The sequence below is a fragment of the Panthera onca genome, chromosome A2, assembly GCF_046562875.1.
Source record: "Panthera onca isolate mPanOnc1 chromosome A2, mPanOnc1 haplotype 2, whole genome shotgun sequence".
Classification (NCBI taxonomy): Eukaryota; Metazoa; Chordata; class Mammalia; order Carnivora; family Felidae; genus Panthera; species Panthera onca.
Window position 1 is genome coordinate 4191224 of NC_138340.1, and position 20085 is coordinate 4211308.

General features: G+C 63.1%; 1 protein-coding gene across 1 annotated transcript; it reads right to left on the reverse strand.

Annotated features, from left to right (window-relative positions):
• Positions 1 to 24: 24 nt before the first annotated feature.
• On the reverse strand, positions 25 to 20074 carry LONP1 (lon peptidase 1, mitochondrial). Its single transcript, XM_078443528.2, has 18 exons — positions 19615 to 20074; positions 16914 to 17002; positions 16176 to 16295; positions 14224 to 14461; positions 12784 to 12845; positions 12103 to 12232; positions 11643 to 11726; positions 10307 to 10527; positions 9433 to 9571; positions 8330 to 8508; positions 6210 to 6297; positions 5777 to 5899; positions 5580 to 5696; positions 2939 to 3079; positions 2367 to 2532; positions 1532 to 1749; positions 1272 to 1436; positions 25 to 391 (listed from the first exon to the last, which is right to left on the reverse strand). Exons 1-18 carry the CDS (start codon positions 20044 to 20046, stop codon positions 215 to 217), a joined length of 2889 nt encoding a protein of 962 aa, XP_078299654.2. The 5' UTR covers positions 20047 to 20074; the 3' UTR covers positions 25 to 214.
• Positions 20075 to 20085: the final 11 nt, after the last annotated feature.

Consider the following 20085-nt stretch of genomic DNA (forward strand, 5'->3'; position numbering starts at 1 on the left):
GCACAGACACAAGCAGCCGGCCGGTACTGGAAAGGGTTTTAATCATAATTAAATAGTTCATATATGTCAGACTCCGTGATTAAGCCATAATTGAGGTCCTTGGGACTCCAGCCGCTCCCGAGCCTCCTGGGGACTCAGCTGCCCAGGGTCCCCGGCCCTGGCGCGTTTTCGGCCTGGACGGGGCCCGTGAGTGCCAGCAGCGCCCGGGCTGCGGTCACCGCTCCACCGCCACGGCCTCCGCCTGCTCCTCGGGGAAGGCGATGTTGAAGATCTCCTGGTAGTGTTCCACGAAGTGGACCTCCAGGCCCTCGGTGATGAAGGCGGCCAGGTCATAGAAGTCCTTCTTGTTCTCGGCTGGCAGGACGATGCAGGTCACTCCGGCTCGCTTGGCCTGGGAAGGAGGGGACCGCCGGCCGGCCGGGAGGTCAGGGCGGGCAGTGGGATGGGGCTCGGCCCAGACGGCCAGGCTGCACTGCATGAGCTCGCTCACAGATCAGGAAACTAAAGCCCAAACCACGTCACTGGCCTCCGTTCCAGGAACCTGCTCTCCCAGAGCCCCACTTTTCTGGATTAATCCACAGTCACCAGTGCTTTACCTTTAGCGGTTTGGCACGGGAGCCTTACAGAAACGTGCATTTAAGCACTTCTAGGCTTAGTGCACATCCCGGCCTGCCCCCTCGTCCTTTCCTGGGCCCTGGCTCACTGGGAGGGCCCCTCAGCCCGATGAGGCCCTTGGAGAACAATGGTTCCCATCTGTCCCAGGCTCCATCCAGGGACACGGTGCACATTCCACTCACAGGCGAGGCAAGGCCCGGAGAGCCTCCGCAAGCCCCCTGCCTGAGATGGCTGTCCGTCCCCATCTGTGGACACCCTGCCTTGTAGGCAGGTGGGGGGTAGGGTCAAGGTGGGGAAGGGAGGGGTCCCGACACAGGAAGCCCCGGACCGAGGGTCTGGTAGGAGCAGACCCCTCCACCCCCACAGGCCCATGTCCCCTGCCTTCTGTGCATCTGGGCGCTTAGGCCGGAGGGTAGCAGATCCTACCTGCAATGCAACGCGGGGTGGGGGGGGGGGGGGCCGGGAGGTGCCACCGAAGGGGGGGCGGCCAAGACTCGGGTCAGCAGGGCCCAGGCCTCACCCTCGTGGTCTGTAAACTGCGCTGTCACCCTTTCCCGCCCGAGGCTCGCTCCGTGTATGCGATGCCACAGCGCAGGGCCCCCGATCCAGACTCCCCTGAGGGTGCCAGCCCTGCCCGGGGTGGGGCGGACGCTCACCGCGATGGTCTTCTCCTTGATGCCGCCCACCGGCAAGATCTTGCCCCTGAGGGAGACCTCGCCCGTCATGGCCAGGTTTGGTCTAACTGGCCGGTCCGTCGCGAGGGAGAGCAGCGCCGTGACGATGGTGCAGCCGGCACTCGGGCCGTCCTTGGGGGTGGCGCCCTGGTGGGGAGGTGCGGGCAGGGGGTGGGCAGGCGGGACGAGGTGGGGGGCACAGGCGGCGGGGCTGCCCCCGGAGGCGGGAGGTGGAGCCTCACCTCGGGCACGTGCAGGTGGATGTGGGAGGTCACCAGGTAGTCGTTGGCCGGGTCGTGCTGCATCAGGAAGGCCCTGGCGAAGGTGTAGGCGATGCGAGCACTCTCCTTCATCACGTCCCCCAGCTGGCCTGTCACCTCCAGGCTCCCGTCCTTGTCCCCCTTGCCGTCCTTGTCTCGTGGCCGCCGAGGGGAGGTCTCCACAAACAGCGTAGAGCCTCCTGGGAGACCAGCACGCAGAGCCTGTGAACTCTGGGACCCTCGGGTTCTAGGGACCGTGGCTCCCCCGACCCTACCGGTGGGGCCACCTAGCGGATGCCCCTTCACTAACACTGTCCCTTCGCTAGCTCTCCCCGGCCTAGGGCCTGTTCAAGGCCTGCTCATCCGATGCAGCACCTGCACCAGCCCTACGGCCTAAGGGCCGACAGCCGCCCACTCGCCCTCTTGCCCGCTTGGCTGGTGCGGCTGCTTAACTGAGGTCCAAACAAGCAGACTGATTCACGGTTCAGAGCCTGCCTCGCACACCCCAGCCTCCCTGTTGGGCTGGGCAAGGTCACCGGGACCCCATCTCCAGGGCTCCCTTGCCCTCCTCCCCCAAGCAAGGGGAGGGGGCCTCCCGTCCATGCGAATAAAGCTTGTGGGAGGACATTGCCACCTGGCGGCCGCATCGTTTTCCTCCTCGATCAGCCCCTGATCCCTTGGGACTCCCTTCAATGCCAGTGTATCTTGGGGGGACGCCAGCTGACCGCACAGGAACCGGTGTGAGACGTTCTCCAGGACCCCCCCCCCCCCCCCCCCCCGCACCGTCCCAGGCCACCTCCTGGCACGGGCTGCTCACCCATGGCGGTCCAGGCCAGCCCCATGACCACGCCGGGGGGCGTCACATCATACATGCGCTCCACGGTGAACATGGGCTTCCCCACAAAGTCCTGCAGGTTCTCGGGCGTCACCTCCACGAGCTCGGCCTCGCCACTCACAATCTTGTAGGCAGACTTCCGTAACACCTGGCCGGGGAAAGGCAGCAGGGTGGGTGCGGCCCCCACCCCGCTGGTCTTTAATCTTTAACATCACGGTAAAGTACAGAAAAAGAACTTTTCAGCCACTTTTAAGTTTACAGCTCCGTGGCATAAGGGCATTCACGCGGTCGTGCAACCGTCTCCAAACTTTCCATCTCCCCAGACAGACTGTCCCCATGAAACGGTGACTCCCCTCCCCCTGCCTCACCCCACCCTTGGAGCCCACTATCTACTGTCTCTGTGGACGGGACTCCTCTAGGCACCCCGGTGAGTGGGGTCACGCAGGACGTGTCTCAGGGTTGGCATCCGGTCCTCACGATTCTCCACCTGCCTGGCCAGGCCACAGAGCCCGCCCCCCCCCCCCCCCCAACCCCTGCCGGCCCGCCCGGCTCACCTTCTCCACCTGCTTCTGCAAGTTGCGCACGCCGCTCTCCCGGCAGTACTGCTTGATGAGGAGGGTCAGCACCTCTGGGGACAGCTTGGCCTTGCTCTCATCCAGGCCACACAGGGCGCGGGCCTGAGGCACCAGGTAGCGCTGGCAGGGAGGGGGACGCTGTCGTCAAGACCCCCAGGGCCTCAGGGCCTCTCCTGTGGGCCCCGCTTACCCCTGAGCCTTCCCAAGACCCCAGGCTGCCTAAAGATCACGGAGGTGGGCCCAGCGCCTGCCCGCACAGAGCTCTCGGCCCCCAGTGGGTGGCTGGGGGACAGCTGCCCTGGGAGGCGACCTCAAAGCTGAGACCTGAGGGTAAGGAGCCAGCGACGCTAGGAGGGAGGGAGGCGGGGAGTCTGGGCGGAGAGCACGGCAGGCGCCAGGACCCCACACGTGAGCCCACAGCTGCCCAGCCCGCCTCCTCCGGAAGCTCCCAGGTCTCTGCCCAGATCCCAGCCCTCCCTTCCTCCAGATGTCATCTGAGATGCCACTCCCCCAGGAAGGTCTCCCTGATCCCTGGGCTCAGCCCACGTACACACTGAGGACCTGGGAGTCAGGGCAAGCGGCCGCCACCCCGAGCACAGACAGAAGCGGGGAGATCGAGGGGCTCCCTGTCACCCACAGCCCAGCCCAACTCCCGCCACACAGCGGTCACGGGACGGTCCTGAGCGCCAACTGGCGGAGCAGGAGGGGAGACACGGGGACACAACCACACACATCAGTACATCTGCTGACATGGGTTGGCCAGAAGCCTCTGGGAGTCCGTGTTCCTCTTGTCATTTTAAAGGTTCAAAAGCAGCCCCGGCACAGGCCCCCCAGCCTGCCCCTCCTTGGCCGGGCAGACACCCCAGTACCCCTGTAACCACCTCAGCCAAGAGCTCCTCTTGCCCACCTCCTACCCCACGGGAGAGGAGACCACGGTCAGCCCCTGACGGCTGCGATGGACTCAGGGAGAAACGTGCTCAACCCCTTTCCGCAAAGACGACGCAGCCAGAAACCAAGACTCCCGTCCGGAAGAAAACCTGGCTCTCGGCTCTGCTCAACATCCTCCAAGGGTGCGAATCCAGTCTCCAGCCTCGGAAGACTGCTAACGTCTAAGAAGCGCACAGAGCCCCGGATCCTGGGCTCGCCTCGGCCTAGGAAACGCGTTACGCACGCACAGAACCTGACCCAGCCGGCGGGAAGACGGCAGCTTCGCACCCGCACCCACACCCACGGCTGCAAGCGTGCAGCCACGGAAGCCAGCCGAGGGGCCCAGGGCCCGCACCGGGGACAGACGCGCTGCGGGACGAGGCAGCAGCACGCTCACGGGGGAGTTTGCTAACAGAGCTGAGCACACAGCCCCCGACGGTGCACGGGTCCCCCGCGCCCTGAAAGCCCCAGAGACTGTGTTCTCCCCAACGTTGTGCTCACGGGCTGTCTTTCCCTTATTCCTGTTCTGGGGCCCGAGACAGTGGGGTATGAGGAGAAATCTGGGGGCGCCCGGGTGGCTCAGCCGGTGAAGCGTCCGACTCCTGGTTTCGGCTCAGGTCACGATCTGGCGGTTTAGGAGTTCAAGCCCCACGTCGGGCTCTGCGCTGCCAGTGTGGAGCCTGCTTAGGATTCTCTCTCCCTCTCTCCGCCCCTCCTCCCCCTGCTCACACTTGTGTGTCTCTCAAAATAAACAGACCTTAAAAAATTTTTAAAAGAAGTCTGTCCTTGGTCTTTGACCCCAGGTCCTGATATAAGAGCTTCCCACACCCTGTCGTTTTCTGAGTGACAGGGTGAGAAGGACAGCTGTTGGGATCTATAAGCCCCTTTCCGCCACACCCGAGCTTGTGCCAGTGAGGTGGCCCCTGTTGAGGGCCAGAGGACCCAACCATGGGGGTAGAGGGATGGGACTTTCAGCCTCACCCCTGACCCCCAGGGAGAGGGGAGGGGCTGCAAGTAGAGTCCGTCACCAGTGACTAATGATTCACTTGATGCACCTAAAACAGCCTCCGTAAATACTCTAGACAAGGGAGCCGGGTGAATTCGGACTCACTGGGTGGTGCTGGGAGGGTGGCACTCCCAGGGAGGGCACAGAAGCCCCTGCCCCCTACTTGGCTCGATAGATCCTTTTTGGCGGTTCCCTGGGTGTACCCTTTACAATAACCCGGTACCTAAGTAAACCTTTCCGGGGTTCTGTGAGCTGTCCTAGCAAATCCTCAAACCCAGAGAGCAGGCCGTGGGAACTCCAGATTTACAGCCAGCTGGCCAGAAGAAAGACCTGGAACGTGCAACTGGCATGTAAGTGGGCAGTCCGAGGCACCGAGCCCTTCCCCTGCGGGGTCTGACCCGAGCCCCAGGCAGGACCAGATTCTGACGGGAGTTGCCGGACACCCCACCGGAAGATGGGGTGGCGCAGGGAAATGCCACGTTGGCGTCAGAGCTGTGCCGTTGCACGGTTCACAGCAGGCCCCGCCTTGCTCTCGGCGATACCTCACTGCACAGGCGGGCAGACCCCGGCCACCCCCTCTCCGAGCAGGGCCACCGTGGGCTGTCCGCCCCCCTCTGGTTAGGTGGCGGGCACTTAGCGGGGCTGCCCGCTTTGGTCCAGGGCTGGGCGGGGGGGTCCCGGCCTCACCTCTGCGATGGCAAGCTTCTCCTGGGCCACGTAGCCAGACACGTTGATCATCTCCATCCGGTCCCTCAGCGGCTCTGGAATGGTCTCCGTGACATTGGCCGTGCAGATGAACAGCACCTGGGGAGGCGGCAGGGAGGTACTGGAGGATTGGCACCTGCCGCCCCCCCCCGGGCCCAGGCCCCGTGCAGGATGCACACCTTGGACAAGTCCACGGGCACGTCCAGGTAGTGATCCAGGAAGTTGGCGTTCTGCTCAGGGTCCAGCAGCTCCAGCAGTGCTGACGAGGGGTCCCCCTGGTAGCCCCGGCCGATCTTGTCCACCTGAAGGGACGGCAGACGGCTTCGGCCCCTCGTCCGGCTCCCCGTGTCTCCTGACCAGACGCCGCTGCTAGGAGGGCGCCAGTGGGACCGGACTGCGCCCAGGGGGAGGGACGGGGCCGGCCCGGAGCGGAAGCAGAAGGGTTCCCCCGAGGCTCGATCGGGGACACTCCCCACCTGGTCAGCACCGCCCGGAGCTCTGGCCCAGGACGGCCCGAGGGACGGCGTCTGGGGAAGGGCACCGGGAACGGAGGCCGCGCTGCCCGGTCAGCTCTGAGCCCGGCCCCGTGCCCCGCCCTCCGTCTGTGCGCACCTCGTCTATCAGGATCAAGGGGTTCTCCGTCTTGGTCTTCTTCAGGCACTGGATGATCTTTCCCGGCATGGCGCCCACATACGTCCGCCTGGGGGGCAGGGCACAGCAGGAACGGATGGCACCTCACCTGCCTGGGGCTGGTCACGCCGGCACCCGCAGGCCCAGCTCACAGACAGGACCTCGGCGAGCCAGGTGCCCTCCAGGGGCCGCAGCGGAGGCAGAGCACGGTCACCCCAACCACCTGTTCGCCCCAGCAATGGGAAGGCCGCCCCGCGCACCCACCCCCACCCCCCCGCCCCCGACTCGAGGCACAGACACAGACTTGAAACCGGGTCCCTCTCAGGGCCATCCCCCCAGCCAGCACCTCCTATCCAGATGGTGAAACCCAGCCCACGGTGCCCACCTCACAGAGCAGGGAAGGTCAAGAGCAGCCAGGTGCCGGCAGCGAACGACCCGCCTCCCAGGTCCTCCCCAATGGCAGGCACAGCATGGCCTCCCAGCCCTCGGGGCCACGGCGCCCGGGGCCCGGCCCCAGCTGGCGCTTGCTGGGTGTTTCTTGACCATCTACTTGCTCTACTGTCCCGGCTCAGCTGCAGGTGTCTGGCACTCACAGAGCATAAAGCAGACACGAGCCCTGTGTCTGTGAGGTTAAGGCCCAGCAGGGCAGACAGATGGTCGGCCAGGTAGAGGAGGAAATCACGAGGTAGGGAAGCTTTTTCCACACTACAAAGACAACAAAAGGATGGGGGTCCTGCAATGCCATCTCAGAGGCACACTACTCTAAGACGGGGATAAAGGACGCTTCGGGGAGACGCCCAGAGCAAAATAAGTGAAGAGGCAAACTGTGTGGGTATTCGAAGGAAGTTTTCTGGGTAAGAAAACAGCCTGTGCAAAGGTCCTGGGGCAGGGGCGGGACCAGGCCCAGAGTGCTGGAAGCCCACATGGCTTCCAGAGTAGAGTGAGTGAGGGGGAGAGAGAGAAGGGAACAAACAGGGCAGGGTGTGCTAGGCCTTCCAGGCCTCAGTGTGGATCTGGGCTTTTACCCCGAGAGACGAGGGAGCCCTGGAGAGCTGTGAACAGAGAAAATGTTGCTGCTGTTACTAAAGGACAGCAGCAGAAGTTTCCTTCCTCATCCTTGTTTGGGGATCCCAGACGGACACCAATAGAGAACACCTGCCTGCCCTCCTGGGCCCCTTTCCCCCAGTGACTCACCCCCACTTGTCACAGACCTATACTTGTTTGAAACTTCAGCCAAGGCCCCTTCCCGGCCTGGGTGAGTGGTCCTTGTCCACACTCTTGGGCCTTCTGAACCAGGGGCCAAGGGGCCACCAGGGCCTGCCTCTGCCTCCCCAACCCAGCTCAGACTCCAGTCCTGAGCCAAGAGCCAGTAGAGCCGCCCCTCTGCCACGCCTCCCGGGCGCGCTTGCACCACAGGCTCCCACTGACTCCTCATCCAGCACCGTGAAGGCCTCATCCACTCCCGTCCCCCAAGGCCCTGCCAGACTCTGGATGCCTTCTCTGAACTCCTGGAGCTCCCGAGATACTCGTACACCTGTTACGCCTGTGTCTCCCTAAAGAAACTGCTCTGAGAACCACCCTCAGCAGGGGCTGGCGTGGCGGGAGGCCCCGGGAGAACACGACATCCTGACTGCCCTGACGGAAGGTGCCATGCACACGGCCGGGCAGTTCTGACACCCCGGACCCAGGATGAGGGAGCAAAGAACCAAGAGCCGTGCCGAGACCTCACCGGCGTGCCGCCCCGTCCTCGCTGGGGAGACCATCTCGCCCCTCGCCCTGGCCCACAGTCCCTGGTCCTGGGGCTGAGCACGCGGCCCCAGAACTCTGGCCCCAGAACTCTGGCCGCAGCACTGGGGGCACTGAGTGGGCGGACGGGAGCTGAATCCACAGGGATATCTGTCCACGACCTGGCGAACAAACGCTGGGGGTGGTCCGCCCTCCCGGTGCTGAAGGCGAAGGCTTTGGGCCCACGTTCGAGCGGCTGCACTCGGTCACGTTACCGCAGCGCAAGCACAGGGCCCCGCTCACCGCTGACGCCCCCTCTAACACACGGGAAGAGAGCCGGGGCGGGGGAACGAAGCCCGACAGGAGGCCGGGCCTACCTGTGCCCTTTGATCTCGGCCACGTCGGTCATGCCGCCCACGCTGAAGCGGAAGTACTCGCGGTTCAGGGCACGGGCGATGGAGCGGGCGATGCTGGTCTTGCCCACGCCGGGCGGACCGTAGAAGCAGAGGATCTTGCCCTGGGTGGAGCCTCGGAGCTGGCTGACGGCGATGAACTCCTGCGGGCAGAGGTGGGCTCCCGTGAGGCTCGCCGCCCTCTCTGCAGAGCAAGGGGCCCCGCCTGACGTGGGCCTCAGCACCGTCACGCCGCCTTGCAGGGTTCCGGGGGCCGCGGAAGGGACAAGGCATATCCCAGAGGGGCCGAGCCGACTGAAGGGTCACATGGCCCGGGGAGGGCAGGGACCGACCGTGGGGGACACGGCACCAGGCCCGGCTAGTGTGTCCCCTTCCTCCCACATCCTGGACCGTCCCGATCCTCTCTCTGCCCCAGCCATAGCCTACTGGCCCTGGGGCCAGGTCCGTCTGTCATCTCAGGCACTCTTGTCCCCCTCAGAAACCGGAGGCCCCTGGAGCAGGGAGCCTGGCCCAGACTGCCCTTGCCGCCTCTAGCTGGAGCCCTCCACCTCTCCTTCCTCACCGGGATGGGGTTGGGGGGGGGCGGCCTGGGAAGTGGGGGGGGGGGGGTACGGGGGGTCCATCACTGGGATGGGGGTGGGGGGTGGCCTGGGAAGCAGGGGGGGTGCGGGGGGGCATCACCGGGATGGGGGCAGGGGGACGGGGGAGGCGGCCTGGGAAGCAGGGTGGTGCGGGGGGCATCACTGGGATGGGGGCGGGGGGGGTGGCCTGGGAAGCGGGGGGGGGGGGGGTCACCAGGATGGGGGCGGGGGGGTGGCCTGGGAAGCAGGGGGGTGCAGGGGGGGGTCACCGGGATGGGGGCGGGGGGTGGCCCGGGAAGCATGGGGGGGGGGGTCACCAGGATGGGGGCGGGGGGGGTGGCCTGGGAAGCAGGGGGTGGGTGCAAAGGGGCGTCACCAGGATGGGGGCGGGGCGGTGGCCCGGGAAGCATGATGGGGGGGGGGGTCACCAGGATGGGGGCGGGGGGGGCCGGCCTGGGAAGCGGGGGGGGGTGCGGGGGGCCTCACGAGGATGCGCTTCTTGACGTCTTCCATCCCATAGTGGTCCTCCTCCAGCACCGCCTGGGCCCGGGCCAAGTCCAGATTCTCGTCGCTGTGCTTGCCCCACGGGATGGACGTCAGCCAGTCCAGGTAGTTCCGAGTGACGCTGCCACGGGACAGACCGGGGCCGGTGAGCGTGGCAAAGCCACGTCGCCAGCGCCCGCGGAACCCGCTGCGCGGACCACGCCGAGCACCTCGGCCGCAAGGGCCGCCGACCGCCTGGGAAGGCCGTCCAGGCAGAGGCCACACTGTGGGCCCCGGCACAGTTCCCAGGACAAGCGCTTGGCCCGTTTCCCGAGCCAGACAGGGCGCGCACGGGGACTGGTCAGAAGCCTGTACCGCGGAGGCGGCAGCGGTAAACGCGAGACAACCTCACCCACAACAAGTGGGAAACGGGCCCGGCCGGTGGCAGGTCAGCGCGGCGATGAGAGACCCCCAGGCTGGGAGCCGTGTGCCCACCGGACAAGGCCGAGCCCCCAGGAAGACGCGCGGACCTCCAGGCCCTCGGAGAAATGCCAAAGAGGGGCCGCAAGCAAGCACCGCTTTGGGCCGACACCCCAGGGTTCAAATTCCCGTCCCCGTCTACCAGCTCAGAGGCCCCGCTCGCTGACTTCTCTGAACCTCAAATTCTCCAGCCGGGAGACGGAGTGACAAAGAAGTCTGTTCCGCCCAGGGGCACCCAGACAGGGCCGTCATACGTCAAGCGCTCCTCGGGCGCCCACCGTAGCCAGAGTGCGCCCAAGGGACCCAACCTCCCAGCCTCTGGGTCTGGGCGGAGGAGCGAGAAGGGGCCGCCCCTGAGGGCGGAGGTCACGTGGAGCACAGCCCCCAGGGTGCTCACTTGAACTCGGAGGAGTGGTTGTCCAGCAGGCCCAGCTTGCTAAGCTCCTCGTCCACCACGTCCATGACGTGCTTGGGGACCACGAGCTCCTTCAGCCGTTCGCGGAACTTCTCCTCGATGGCGTCCTTGTCCTCCTTCTCCAGGCCCAGCTCCTTCTTGATGATCTTCAGCTGCTCTTGCAGGAGATATTTGCGGTGCGTCTGCTTGATTTTCTCTTCCACCTATAGGGCCCAGAGGCTACGGTCACAGCGCACGGCAGGGAACACGGGCAGGTCTGCAGACCCACACGGGCCGGGGCGGGGCCGCTGCTCCCTCGAGACACGGGAGGAGGAGAGTCCCCGAGGCCGCCTCCAGCTCCCCCACCCTGAACCTAGTCTCCCTGAGTGCGGCCCCAAAATAAACTCTCGGTGCCGGATGAGCAAGCGATTTGCTCTTTGATCCCGACCGTGACCCCAGCGCGCCTCCCACGGGCACGGAGCTCCTCTGGACGGACAGGGCAGCAGGCGAGGGCTCGGAGGCCGGGCCGGGCCCCAGTGCCGCCTACAGCCCCCACCCCTGCGTCCCGTTGGGGGTGCGTTCAGAACTGCCTCGTGGGGGGCAGGGGCGGCGCCCGGGGGGGCGCCATCAGCGAAGCAGGTCATGATCTTGCAGTTCATGGGTTCAAGCCCCGCGTCGGGCTCTGTGCTGACAGCTCAGAGCCTGGAGCCTGCCACCGATTCCGTGTCTCTCTCTCTCTCTGACCCTTCCGTACTCGTGCTCATTCTCTCTCTCGAAAATAAGCAAAAAACATTAAAAAAAAAAAACACACCCAACTGCCTCGTGGGGTGCCTGGTGCGCTTAGTCAGAAGAGCATCAACTCTTGATCTCAGGGTCATGAGTTCAAGACCCACCCTGGGGGGTAGAGACTGCTTAAATAAATAGGCGTATACGTAAAAAAGAATTACCTCGTGCTGATAACTAAGGGTTAAAAAATTTCCTAGTTACAGATGTGACGTGGAAGGTTTTCCTCAAATAAAACTGAGTGAAAGAAGTCACTCAACTGTGAATGGCGAGCAACTGAAAATCCAGGCAGCCCACAGATTCGTCCGCAATCGGGAAGGTGAGCCGCAAAACGCAGAGTCGTGGGGAAACCGATTTTCAACCTCTCCCGGGCCGGTTCCCCATTCCCAGCATCTCCGCGGGGCTCTGTCCCGACGGGGGACGTCCCGAGACCACAGGCTCCGGGCTCAGCTGCCAGGACCGGCCTCAGGGTTTGGGGCGCAGAGCCTCCCGAACCGGCGGCCGCCCCGCACGCCGCCGCCCTCCCCGCAGAGGCGCGTCGGCAGCCCGGGCTCACCTCGCGCCCCAGGCGCTGCTGCAGCTTGCTCAGCTCAAACTCCTTCTTGAGGAGGGAGAGGGCCTTATACAGCCGCTTGGGGATCTGCCGAGAAAGGGAAGACGCGGGCGACGGTCGGAAGCCGCCTCTGGGCCTGCTGAGGGTGGGGGGGCAGGCACCTCGCAGACAGGGCGCCCACAGGGCGGACCCACCGGAGGCGCGCGCCCTCGGACCTAACGTGCCCAGTTCCGCGAACACCTCCTACAGGTGAACTCCTGCAGGCCCGCAAGCTGTGGTCCGGAACGTTCGTAGCGGCCAAAGGCTGGCGGCGAGCCGAGCACGCCACCCGGTGACCACGAGGCACCGCCCGCAGGGCCGCCAAGCAGCCACGAGAGAACAGGGACCCGTGCAGAGGGGACGCGAAATCGGAGAGCGGAGCCGCGGACAAGCAGCCGGGCCCGGGGGACCAGGGCGCACTCACGTTGGTCTCCTCCAGGACGTCCTGCAGCTCGTGCGACTCGGCTCCGGTCAGCGCGGCTCCCATGTCGCTCAGGTAGATGGGGTTGTCCACCACCCTCTGGCCCGCCTGCATCATCTGCAGCACAGACTCTCTGGAGGGGACAGAGGCCCCGCGGGGACCGCTGCAGCCGGTGGCCCGCATGCCCTCTCCCCGGCAGCACGGGGCAAGGCCCCGGGATGCCGAGAGCCGGGCGGCAGGGCGAGCGAGGCCACCCGTCCCAGAGCCGAGAGACTAACGTCCCCGTGCCCAGACACGAGCCCCTCCAGCAGCCGTGTGGTGCACCCCTCCCCCCGCCGGCCCGGCCCGCCATGAGATTCTCTCCAGCTGCAGCTGAGGACGAAAAGGCTTCTGACCAAATCCAAGCCCTCGTCAGCACGAAGGAGGCAAAGGCCCCGGACTGGGTAGGCCACCCCACTCCCCCCGCCAGGGCCCCCTTGCCGCAGGGGAAGCAGGATCTCCTCACGCAGGGCCGGGCCCTGAGCCACGAACCCCCGCGCCAGCAAGGTTCTCTGTCAGGACGACGCTCTGAGAAAGCTTCCCGCCAACCCAGCGGCACAAAGAGGCAGGCGACCCCAGCCCGGCCCCAGGGATGGGGGACGGTCGGCCGTACACTCAGACGGCAGAGGGGGGCCGGAGACCAACCTGTAGAGCGGGTTCAAGGCAATGATGTCCCGGATGGTCTTCACAATCTCGGCGGTCAGGGCCTGGCAAACGGGGCGGGGGGGGGGGGGGGGGGGGGGGGGGGTGCTGCCATCGGTCCTGGGGCCAGCGGGGGCTGTGGCCCAGGCCAAGGATGGCCTCAGGTGCCCAGGCGCACGGCCTGAATCCAAGTCCCAGGGACTCAGGACCCAGGCAGGAGAAACGAAAACCAACACCTGCCCCCTCCCAGCACCTCGCCCCAGGCTCCCCGAGGCAGAGGATCCCCCCTGCGGTGGACACGATGGGACAGTCTAAGGTATAACGCCCAGAACCTCATGATTTCCAGAAGGCATGGTTCCCAGCACGCCACACCCCAGCGAAGGCACCGGTGGGCACCGAGAGCGGCCGCGTCCCTTCACCACAAGCACATGGCCTCTAGCAAGCTGACCTTCCAGAAAGGACCTGCAGAAGGCAGCTAGAGGCCCACGGTGCCTGCAGCCCCGTCAAGTCTCCCTGATCTGTCCCCCGCAGCATCTTTGACTTTGGCCCCGTCTCTCTCCCACCACACGACCCTTGTAGGAAACTCGGAGCTGTGCTGTCAGTCTAGCAAGCGGCGGCAGCTACTCGCACTCAAGTAAATTAGCGCCACACGGGACTGGACGTTTCCTTCCAACCACGGGGCCAACGGCGTGGAGCCAGAGAACATTTGCACCACCATGGGGAGCTCTCCAGGACGGGACAACACTGCTCCGAGGGCCCCCGTGTGGCTCGTGGGTGTGACAACAGCAAATGCAGCCCCTCCCGGTACCGGGGGCAGGCGTCACCAACAGACTGCAGGACCCCTTCCCACCAAGGCCAGAGGTCCCCCCAGAACTCTGTTCAACACCGCGCTGCAGGCTGAGACCGAGGCCGTCGGCAGCGCACGGCGTGTTCTCGGGGAGACCACGCGCATGTAAGCTTTTCTTGTTCGTCCCCACCCACTGGCGGGGGTCACCCTGCCTCTAACGCGCCAGAAGAACAGGTGGAAGGACACGTTCTGCCACCCTGACAGCTGGCTCGCTGCTGGCAGGCCTGTGCCGGGGGTCAAGGTGGCCAGAAGGCTGCGGCTCTCCCGTCTCGAAGCCACGGGGAATGGCGGGTGGGCCCTGCTTCCCTCCCCAGCACCCCGGGCTTCAGGGGAAGGAGCCAGTACGGAAAGCAAGGCTGAGGGCTCCCGCGCAGCAGACACGGCTGGGGCCGGCCCCAGGTTCAAATCCTGCCGCCTTCATGAGCAGCTAAGGGCCCCAGCGCATCTCCTTTGCCTTCTGGATGCCAGTCCCTCCTAGCACTTCTGCGGGGGAGTACATTTTGCATCCCGCAAGAACCCGACGGCCGCGACAGGCTGGAGCGTCGACGAACACCCACCCCGCTCAGGGGAGCTCCCTGGGCAGCTGCCTGCCGTACCTTCACTTCTTCCGTGACCTGGAAGTCCTCGTGGACGACATTCTCCACCTCCACCATGAGCACCTCGCCGGGGGGAGCCGAGGCGGGCTCCACCATCACCTCCGTCGGGAGCCCGGAGCTCAGGCCCTCCTCCGCCTCCTTCTTGCTGCGTTTCGGCTTCCTGCGGGGCTTCTGCTTGTTTTCGGCTTCGGCCTCGGCCTCCTCCGGCTCCACCTCCAGCTGTCTGCTGATGTGAATCCTGCAGACAGAAACGAGGCCGGGGTGAAGCTGCCGGGGTGGGTACAGGGCCAAGCCGGGGACCAAGCCGGTGTCTCGGAACCCCGAGACCGGCACGGCGCCCCCCACCCCCGACACCGCGGGCCTCCAGCTGACCCGCCCAATCCGTGCGCACGCCAACACCCTGCTGTCCTCCACGAACAGGTGACGGGTGAGCCAGCGGTGACCGGCCCTGGGGCCCACCTCAAGCCGTCAGCTCAACCAAGCAGGACCTCCGGGACTCCGCCTGCCCTCCCTTGGCCCCAAGCTCACCGTACGGTGTTCCTTCGTGCGGTTCGGGCCTCGATTCGAGGGCACCTCGGCCGAAGCCCTCCCTGACCACTCCACGTGTGGTCTGTCCCCCATCTGTGCCTGCCTACCGTCACCCCGTCCGTCTTCGCTTCCCCCCGAAAGCACCCACCACCATCAGAACTCAGGCCGTGACCTGTTTGGATGCTCATGCCCTCCCTGCTGGGGAGAAGGGGGTGCTGGCCTCTTTCTGCCCACACCCAGGTGCCCAGCAGATACCAGGCCCCAGGGGTCGAGTGACACATTGAATGCAAACGTGCCCTTCCACCTCTGGGCCCTCTCCTGTCACACACGCCACCTTCCCCAGAGGGCGGGCCTGGGAGCTGGCGGGCGCGGACCCCACCCCCGGCTGACATCAGCAAGTTGCACAGAGCTGCCTCTGGAGCCCGCGGGACCCACTCCATAAGGCGCCTCGTAGGTGAGGACGGCACTCAGCAGCCACCCCAGTTTTTATTCATTTTGGTTGCATTCCCCTCCCCTCCCCCCACGAATCTCCCCAGGAGACAGCGGCAGCCACTTTCCCGAAAACAGCCTCTAACATGAGCAGATGAAAACGGGTGTGGGGCTCCGTGCGGTGGGAATGCCAGTGGGACCTTTCACAGAACCAGTGCGTGGAGCACCCCGCTTCCCCGAGTGTGTTCTGGGGTGCTGCCTTGCCGACCCCAGACAAGGCTCTGGGAGAGAAAAGAACCGGAACTCTCGCTTCGACAAAGGCCGAGCACCTTCCATGAGGGGCTATTTGCAACATTTACTACATAATGGCACAGGACTCAGAAGTGTTTCCCACGTGGATGTGACCGTGACGCTCCTGACGAGCACCTTGAGGACCGATGCTCCTTGGCACACATGTGAAAACTGGACAGCGTCCACCCAGCCGAGCCGGCACATTTTTCACAATCAGCTGTGGCCGAACAAGGATTTAAGCTGGGCTCACCGCTGTGAGCGGCCCTTCAGCAGAGTGGAGGTGGAAACCACACCGCCCGAGAAGGGAAGGTGTCTGCTCGAGTGAAATACGACAGTGCTAGGCTGGATATCCGGCAGGACCTGCTGGCTGACGCAGTCAGGGCACCGGAGGAGAAGGAGCCCCAACTGGGAACATCTAACACCCAGACGCACCCAGACAACTTGCTGTCTGCACCCGGGATGCTTTTGTGAATAACGTGCATGAAAGATACAGGTTGTCACCGATCACCCACGCTGCCACTCCAACAAGGGGACTCCGAGGAGGGAGGGATCCAGAAGTGATCCATCTCGGCCACCTCCAGCTTTGGCCCAGTCCCTGCCGTGGCAAGGCGACAGGGCTGAGCAAGAAGGGTGGTCCGTGCTGGCACCTGGGGGCACTCGGGGCCTCTCTTCCTGCCCCATCGCACGCACTCGGGGCCCCGCACCTTCTGTGTCCCATGACGATCATGCGCAGCTTGTCCCCGAGGTCCTGCATCTCGTGGATCTGGACAAACGTCCCCGTGTGGTAGACTTCATCCAGGCTCTCGACCACGTCCGACTCGTTGCTAAGGGACAGGGACACAAAGGAGCGTCGGCACGGGCCCTCTGATTCTCAGCAGGCTGCCTCGGACCGAGAGGGAGGAGGAAGAGAAGAGAGGCACCCCTACCAGCCTCAACTGAAAATGGAGAGCAACCGCCTCGCTCCCACAGGTGCTCAGGGCCCAGCAGGGCGCCTGCTCACCGAGGGCGGCCCCTGGCGGCTGCCGACGAACACAGGTGAGCAGCTCCTGGCCAGGTCGGCTGGAAGGGCAGGCCCGGACAGAACGGATTCCATTCCACACCTCCCACTACCGAGCCTTCGAATGTACCTTCGAACTCAGAAGTGGAGCCGACTGCCACCGAGAGTCAAGGTATCTGCCCACCTAGCCCTGTGCTGAAGCGGCCTCACGGGTGTCTTTAACACTTAGGGTCCTGGAGGTTAAAATCCACTCCCCCTCCCCGCCTCGCATCTTGACAATGCACGAGGCCAAGTCTTCAGCCTAGACTACAAAGTATGCTTGGCTCTCAGCCTTATGCTCGGCAGCTCAAAGGTCAGAGGTCCGGCTACTCTAGGGAGCGGGATTTGTGGTGAGCTACACTCCAGGGCAACTTCAACGAAGGAGTGAAGGAAAAGTTACACTTACTTGTCATCTCTCTTTAGAAAGACGCCGGCATACGGCTGGGCAAGACGGACCTTCCTTCTTAGCAGCTCAACCAACTTCTTATTTTTAACCTAGCATGACAATGACCCCAAAGTGAAATGCAGGTTTCCTAGCTGACATTTGGACAGCAGCTCTAGCGTTTTCTCTATCATTCTCGGGGATACGCTAAAAACCAAACACACAAAGGCATGGGACAGATTGGCAGGGCTGCATTCCTCAGTGGTTTCCGCTGCTTTCTAAAGAAAAGTCAAAGCAGACCGACCAGTGGCAAGAACCAAGAAAGTGATTTAACATTCTATCTCAAGAGTTGTTTCAGGGGTAAAATGTCTAGACTATTATGATTTTATCAATGACAGAAAATCAACACTGAACGCGCAGAATCCAAACGTGGCCCATCCCACCGGCTGGTAACTTCCTCCAATTTCCACTGAAAGGATTTCCCAATCCCATCTGTACCCTCTTCATCAACGACTGAAAGCTCTAGGATGACAAGACATTATCTTGATGTCATTTCAACGGCAGGGAGAGGGCTAACGTCTTCTAGGAAACATCTGATGGGGCAGGAGCACAGACATCTGTAAGGCTCAACTGATTTCCATCCAGCAGACGTTAAACCCCACACCAGATTATAATGACACTTAAGGGCCCTCAAACTTCAGCCTGCACTGGAATTCCCTGGAGGACTTGTTCAGACAGACAGCTGAGCCCCAGCCCTGAAGTTTCTTGAGGAGGCCTGGAGTAGGCCTGACAATCTGCACTTCAAACAAGCTCTCAGGTGATGCTCATGTGGCCGGTCTAGGCACCACACTCTGGGAACAGTGCTTTAACTCATCCCTTAACAGGGACTCTTACGGTTCAGGAATTCCTCACCTCACAGATGCACCTTTCCCAGGGAAAAGGTCCAGGACAGCCAGGAGGGGTACATGGCCCACTGACACTTAAGAGCCACCGATCTATACCGAGGGGACACACGACTGGGGCAAATTAGCCACAGACAGGGTCAACCGCAAATACACGAGTAGATGGAGCTTTGCCAACTCGGTCCCATGCAAGTTTCTCCAGTTTGTCCTCTGCTAAAAGCTGCTGCCTTTCAGCCCCTGTCCCATCACTGACCAGGTAACAACGACAGAAATACAGGGCATACCCTGTGCCAGCCTCAGGCTTTCCACAGCAATTCATTTAACCCTCCTGGCTAACTCTGGGGCGGGGCAAACAGAATCTCTTGGAAGAATCCTACCTCTGGGGACAAGAGGCATTTGCCACTTTGCAGGGCCGAGGGGACCCTACCTGGTGAACACTCCTGGCCCCAGAGGTCGGCTGGGGTTGAGGACAGGAGAAAGGCCCCCAGGGCAAACTTCTGAGAGGTCAGAAGCATACCATACAGGAAACAGTAGCACCAGCTTCTGACTGAGATAGAAGGCTATACCCCTGACAAAGGTGAACTCCCCTCCCCCATGAGCTCTGAGAATTGAGGTACAATTATGATGCCCATTTTGCAGACGAGAAAATGGAGGCCCAGAGGAACAGCTTTCTGAAGGTGAAGGAGCTATGGATGGTGGAGCCAGGATATGAATCCACAGGCTCTGGGGTCTGCAAGTAACCACTACTCGAAACCAAAGAAGGCCCTCGGAATAGCTGCTCAGACACCTCAGAGGAGCTGGCAGGGGCTCCTTCGGTCCTGAGATTTGTTTAGCAGAGACTAGAGTGTAGGGAGAGGTTGGAGATGAACGCAGAGGCTGACTCATTACATGACCTTGCTCGGACAGTTAACAGATAACCATTTTCCACCACAGACTCTAATCTCCACGTCATTAAAAGAAAAAAAAGAGAAGAAGGCATTCGGGTCCTTTGTATTCTAAAACCTCAAGCTCCTTGCACTCGTGTTGCTTTCGATTACATCACCCAGGTCCAGCCTCCCCACCCCTCATGGCTCTTAGTCTGAAATGATCTTGCTTGCTGTCTCTTCCATCAGAACACAAGTTCCTTAGGTACGGGGACTGTATTTGACTTGTTTGTTACTGTATCCTCAGTGCCGGCTACGCGGCAGGAGCTGAAGAACTCTCTACTAAACGAATAAACCAAGGCCGCGCTCCTCTGAGAGCATCCTTCCCCCTAAATCTCCTGTGCTCTATTCCTGACTCTGTTATCCCTATAATATGTATTACCTTCCGACATACAATTTATTTACTAACCTGATTTATTGCCTTTTGTACCCCACATTCTAGTGGGACAACCTCCAAAGGCAGGAATTTTTATCAGTCTGATTCACTGCTGTATCCCTAAAAACCTCACCTGGCATGTAAGCGGTCAAGAAATGTTTAGGAAAGGAATGAATCCTGATCCCAAAGAGGCTCCTAGCTAGGTGGCAACCACCGCCCCCCAGCTGAGAGTGTTACAAAACATTTACCCAAACGCGCAGAACAGTTCCGGTCTTTCCCAGCATCGGATTTCTACGACTGGGTGGGACTCTAACTGGGCAATCCTAAACTCAATCTGAAAGGGAGAGGAATCTGGCTCCAACTCACCAAACTAATGAGAAGACAAGGACACGAATTCGAACTTTTAAGAAGCTTCATGCGTGGGAAAAGTTGTGAGGCATGAAGGTGCTGCTAAAGGATCCCTCGGTCCAACCCGCTGCTTGCAGAGGTGGGGAAATGGAGGTCAAGACGGGGGCGCTCATTACCTCGATAATCTTGATGAAGCGCGGGAACACCGGGTTGCGGGTGACGGCGATGAGCGGCAAGTGCGGGAACACGTCCGGAATCGTCATGGGCGTCAGCGCCGTTATGATGGGGCCTTCCCCGCCTCCCGAGCTGCTCCCCGCGCCCGCGGCCCCATCCTCGGCACCGCCCTCGGGGGCATCCTCGCCGCCGGAGAATGCGCCCCCGCCGCCGCGGCTGTTCGCCTCCCAAAGTCCCCGCCACTGGCTCGCGGCCACAGGGCCTCGGCCCCACAGCGCCCAGGGAGGCGAGGCGTCGCAGGCCCGCCGGCCTCTGGGCAACCACGCTCCGGCCGCAGTTGGAACCCGCCCCCCGGCGGCGGCCAGCAGCGGCCGCCGCAGCGCCCAACACCGCGCCGCGCCCCACAGCCGCACGTAGCCTGTGCCCGCCGCCATGGCCCGGCCATCCTGGCGACGCACGGCACTTGCGTCACT

Coding starts and splice junctions, on each gene's coding strand:
- LONP1 (XM_078443528.2), bottom strand. CDS start 20,046: ATGGCGGCGGGCACAGGCTACGTGCGGCTGTGGGGCGCGGCGCGGTGT. Junction 12,846..14,223: donor AGGTCACGGAAGAAGTGAAG/GTACGGCAGGCA, acceptor CCCGTTTGCCAG/GCCCTGACCGCCGAGATTGT. Junction 392..1,271: donor TCAAGGAGAAGACCATCGCG/GTGAGCGTCCGC, acceptor CCTCCTTCCCAG/GCCAAGCGAGCCGGAGTGAC.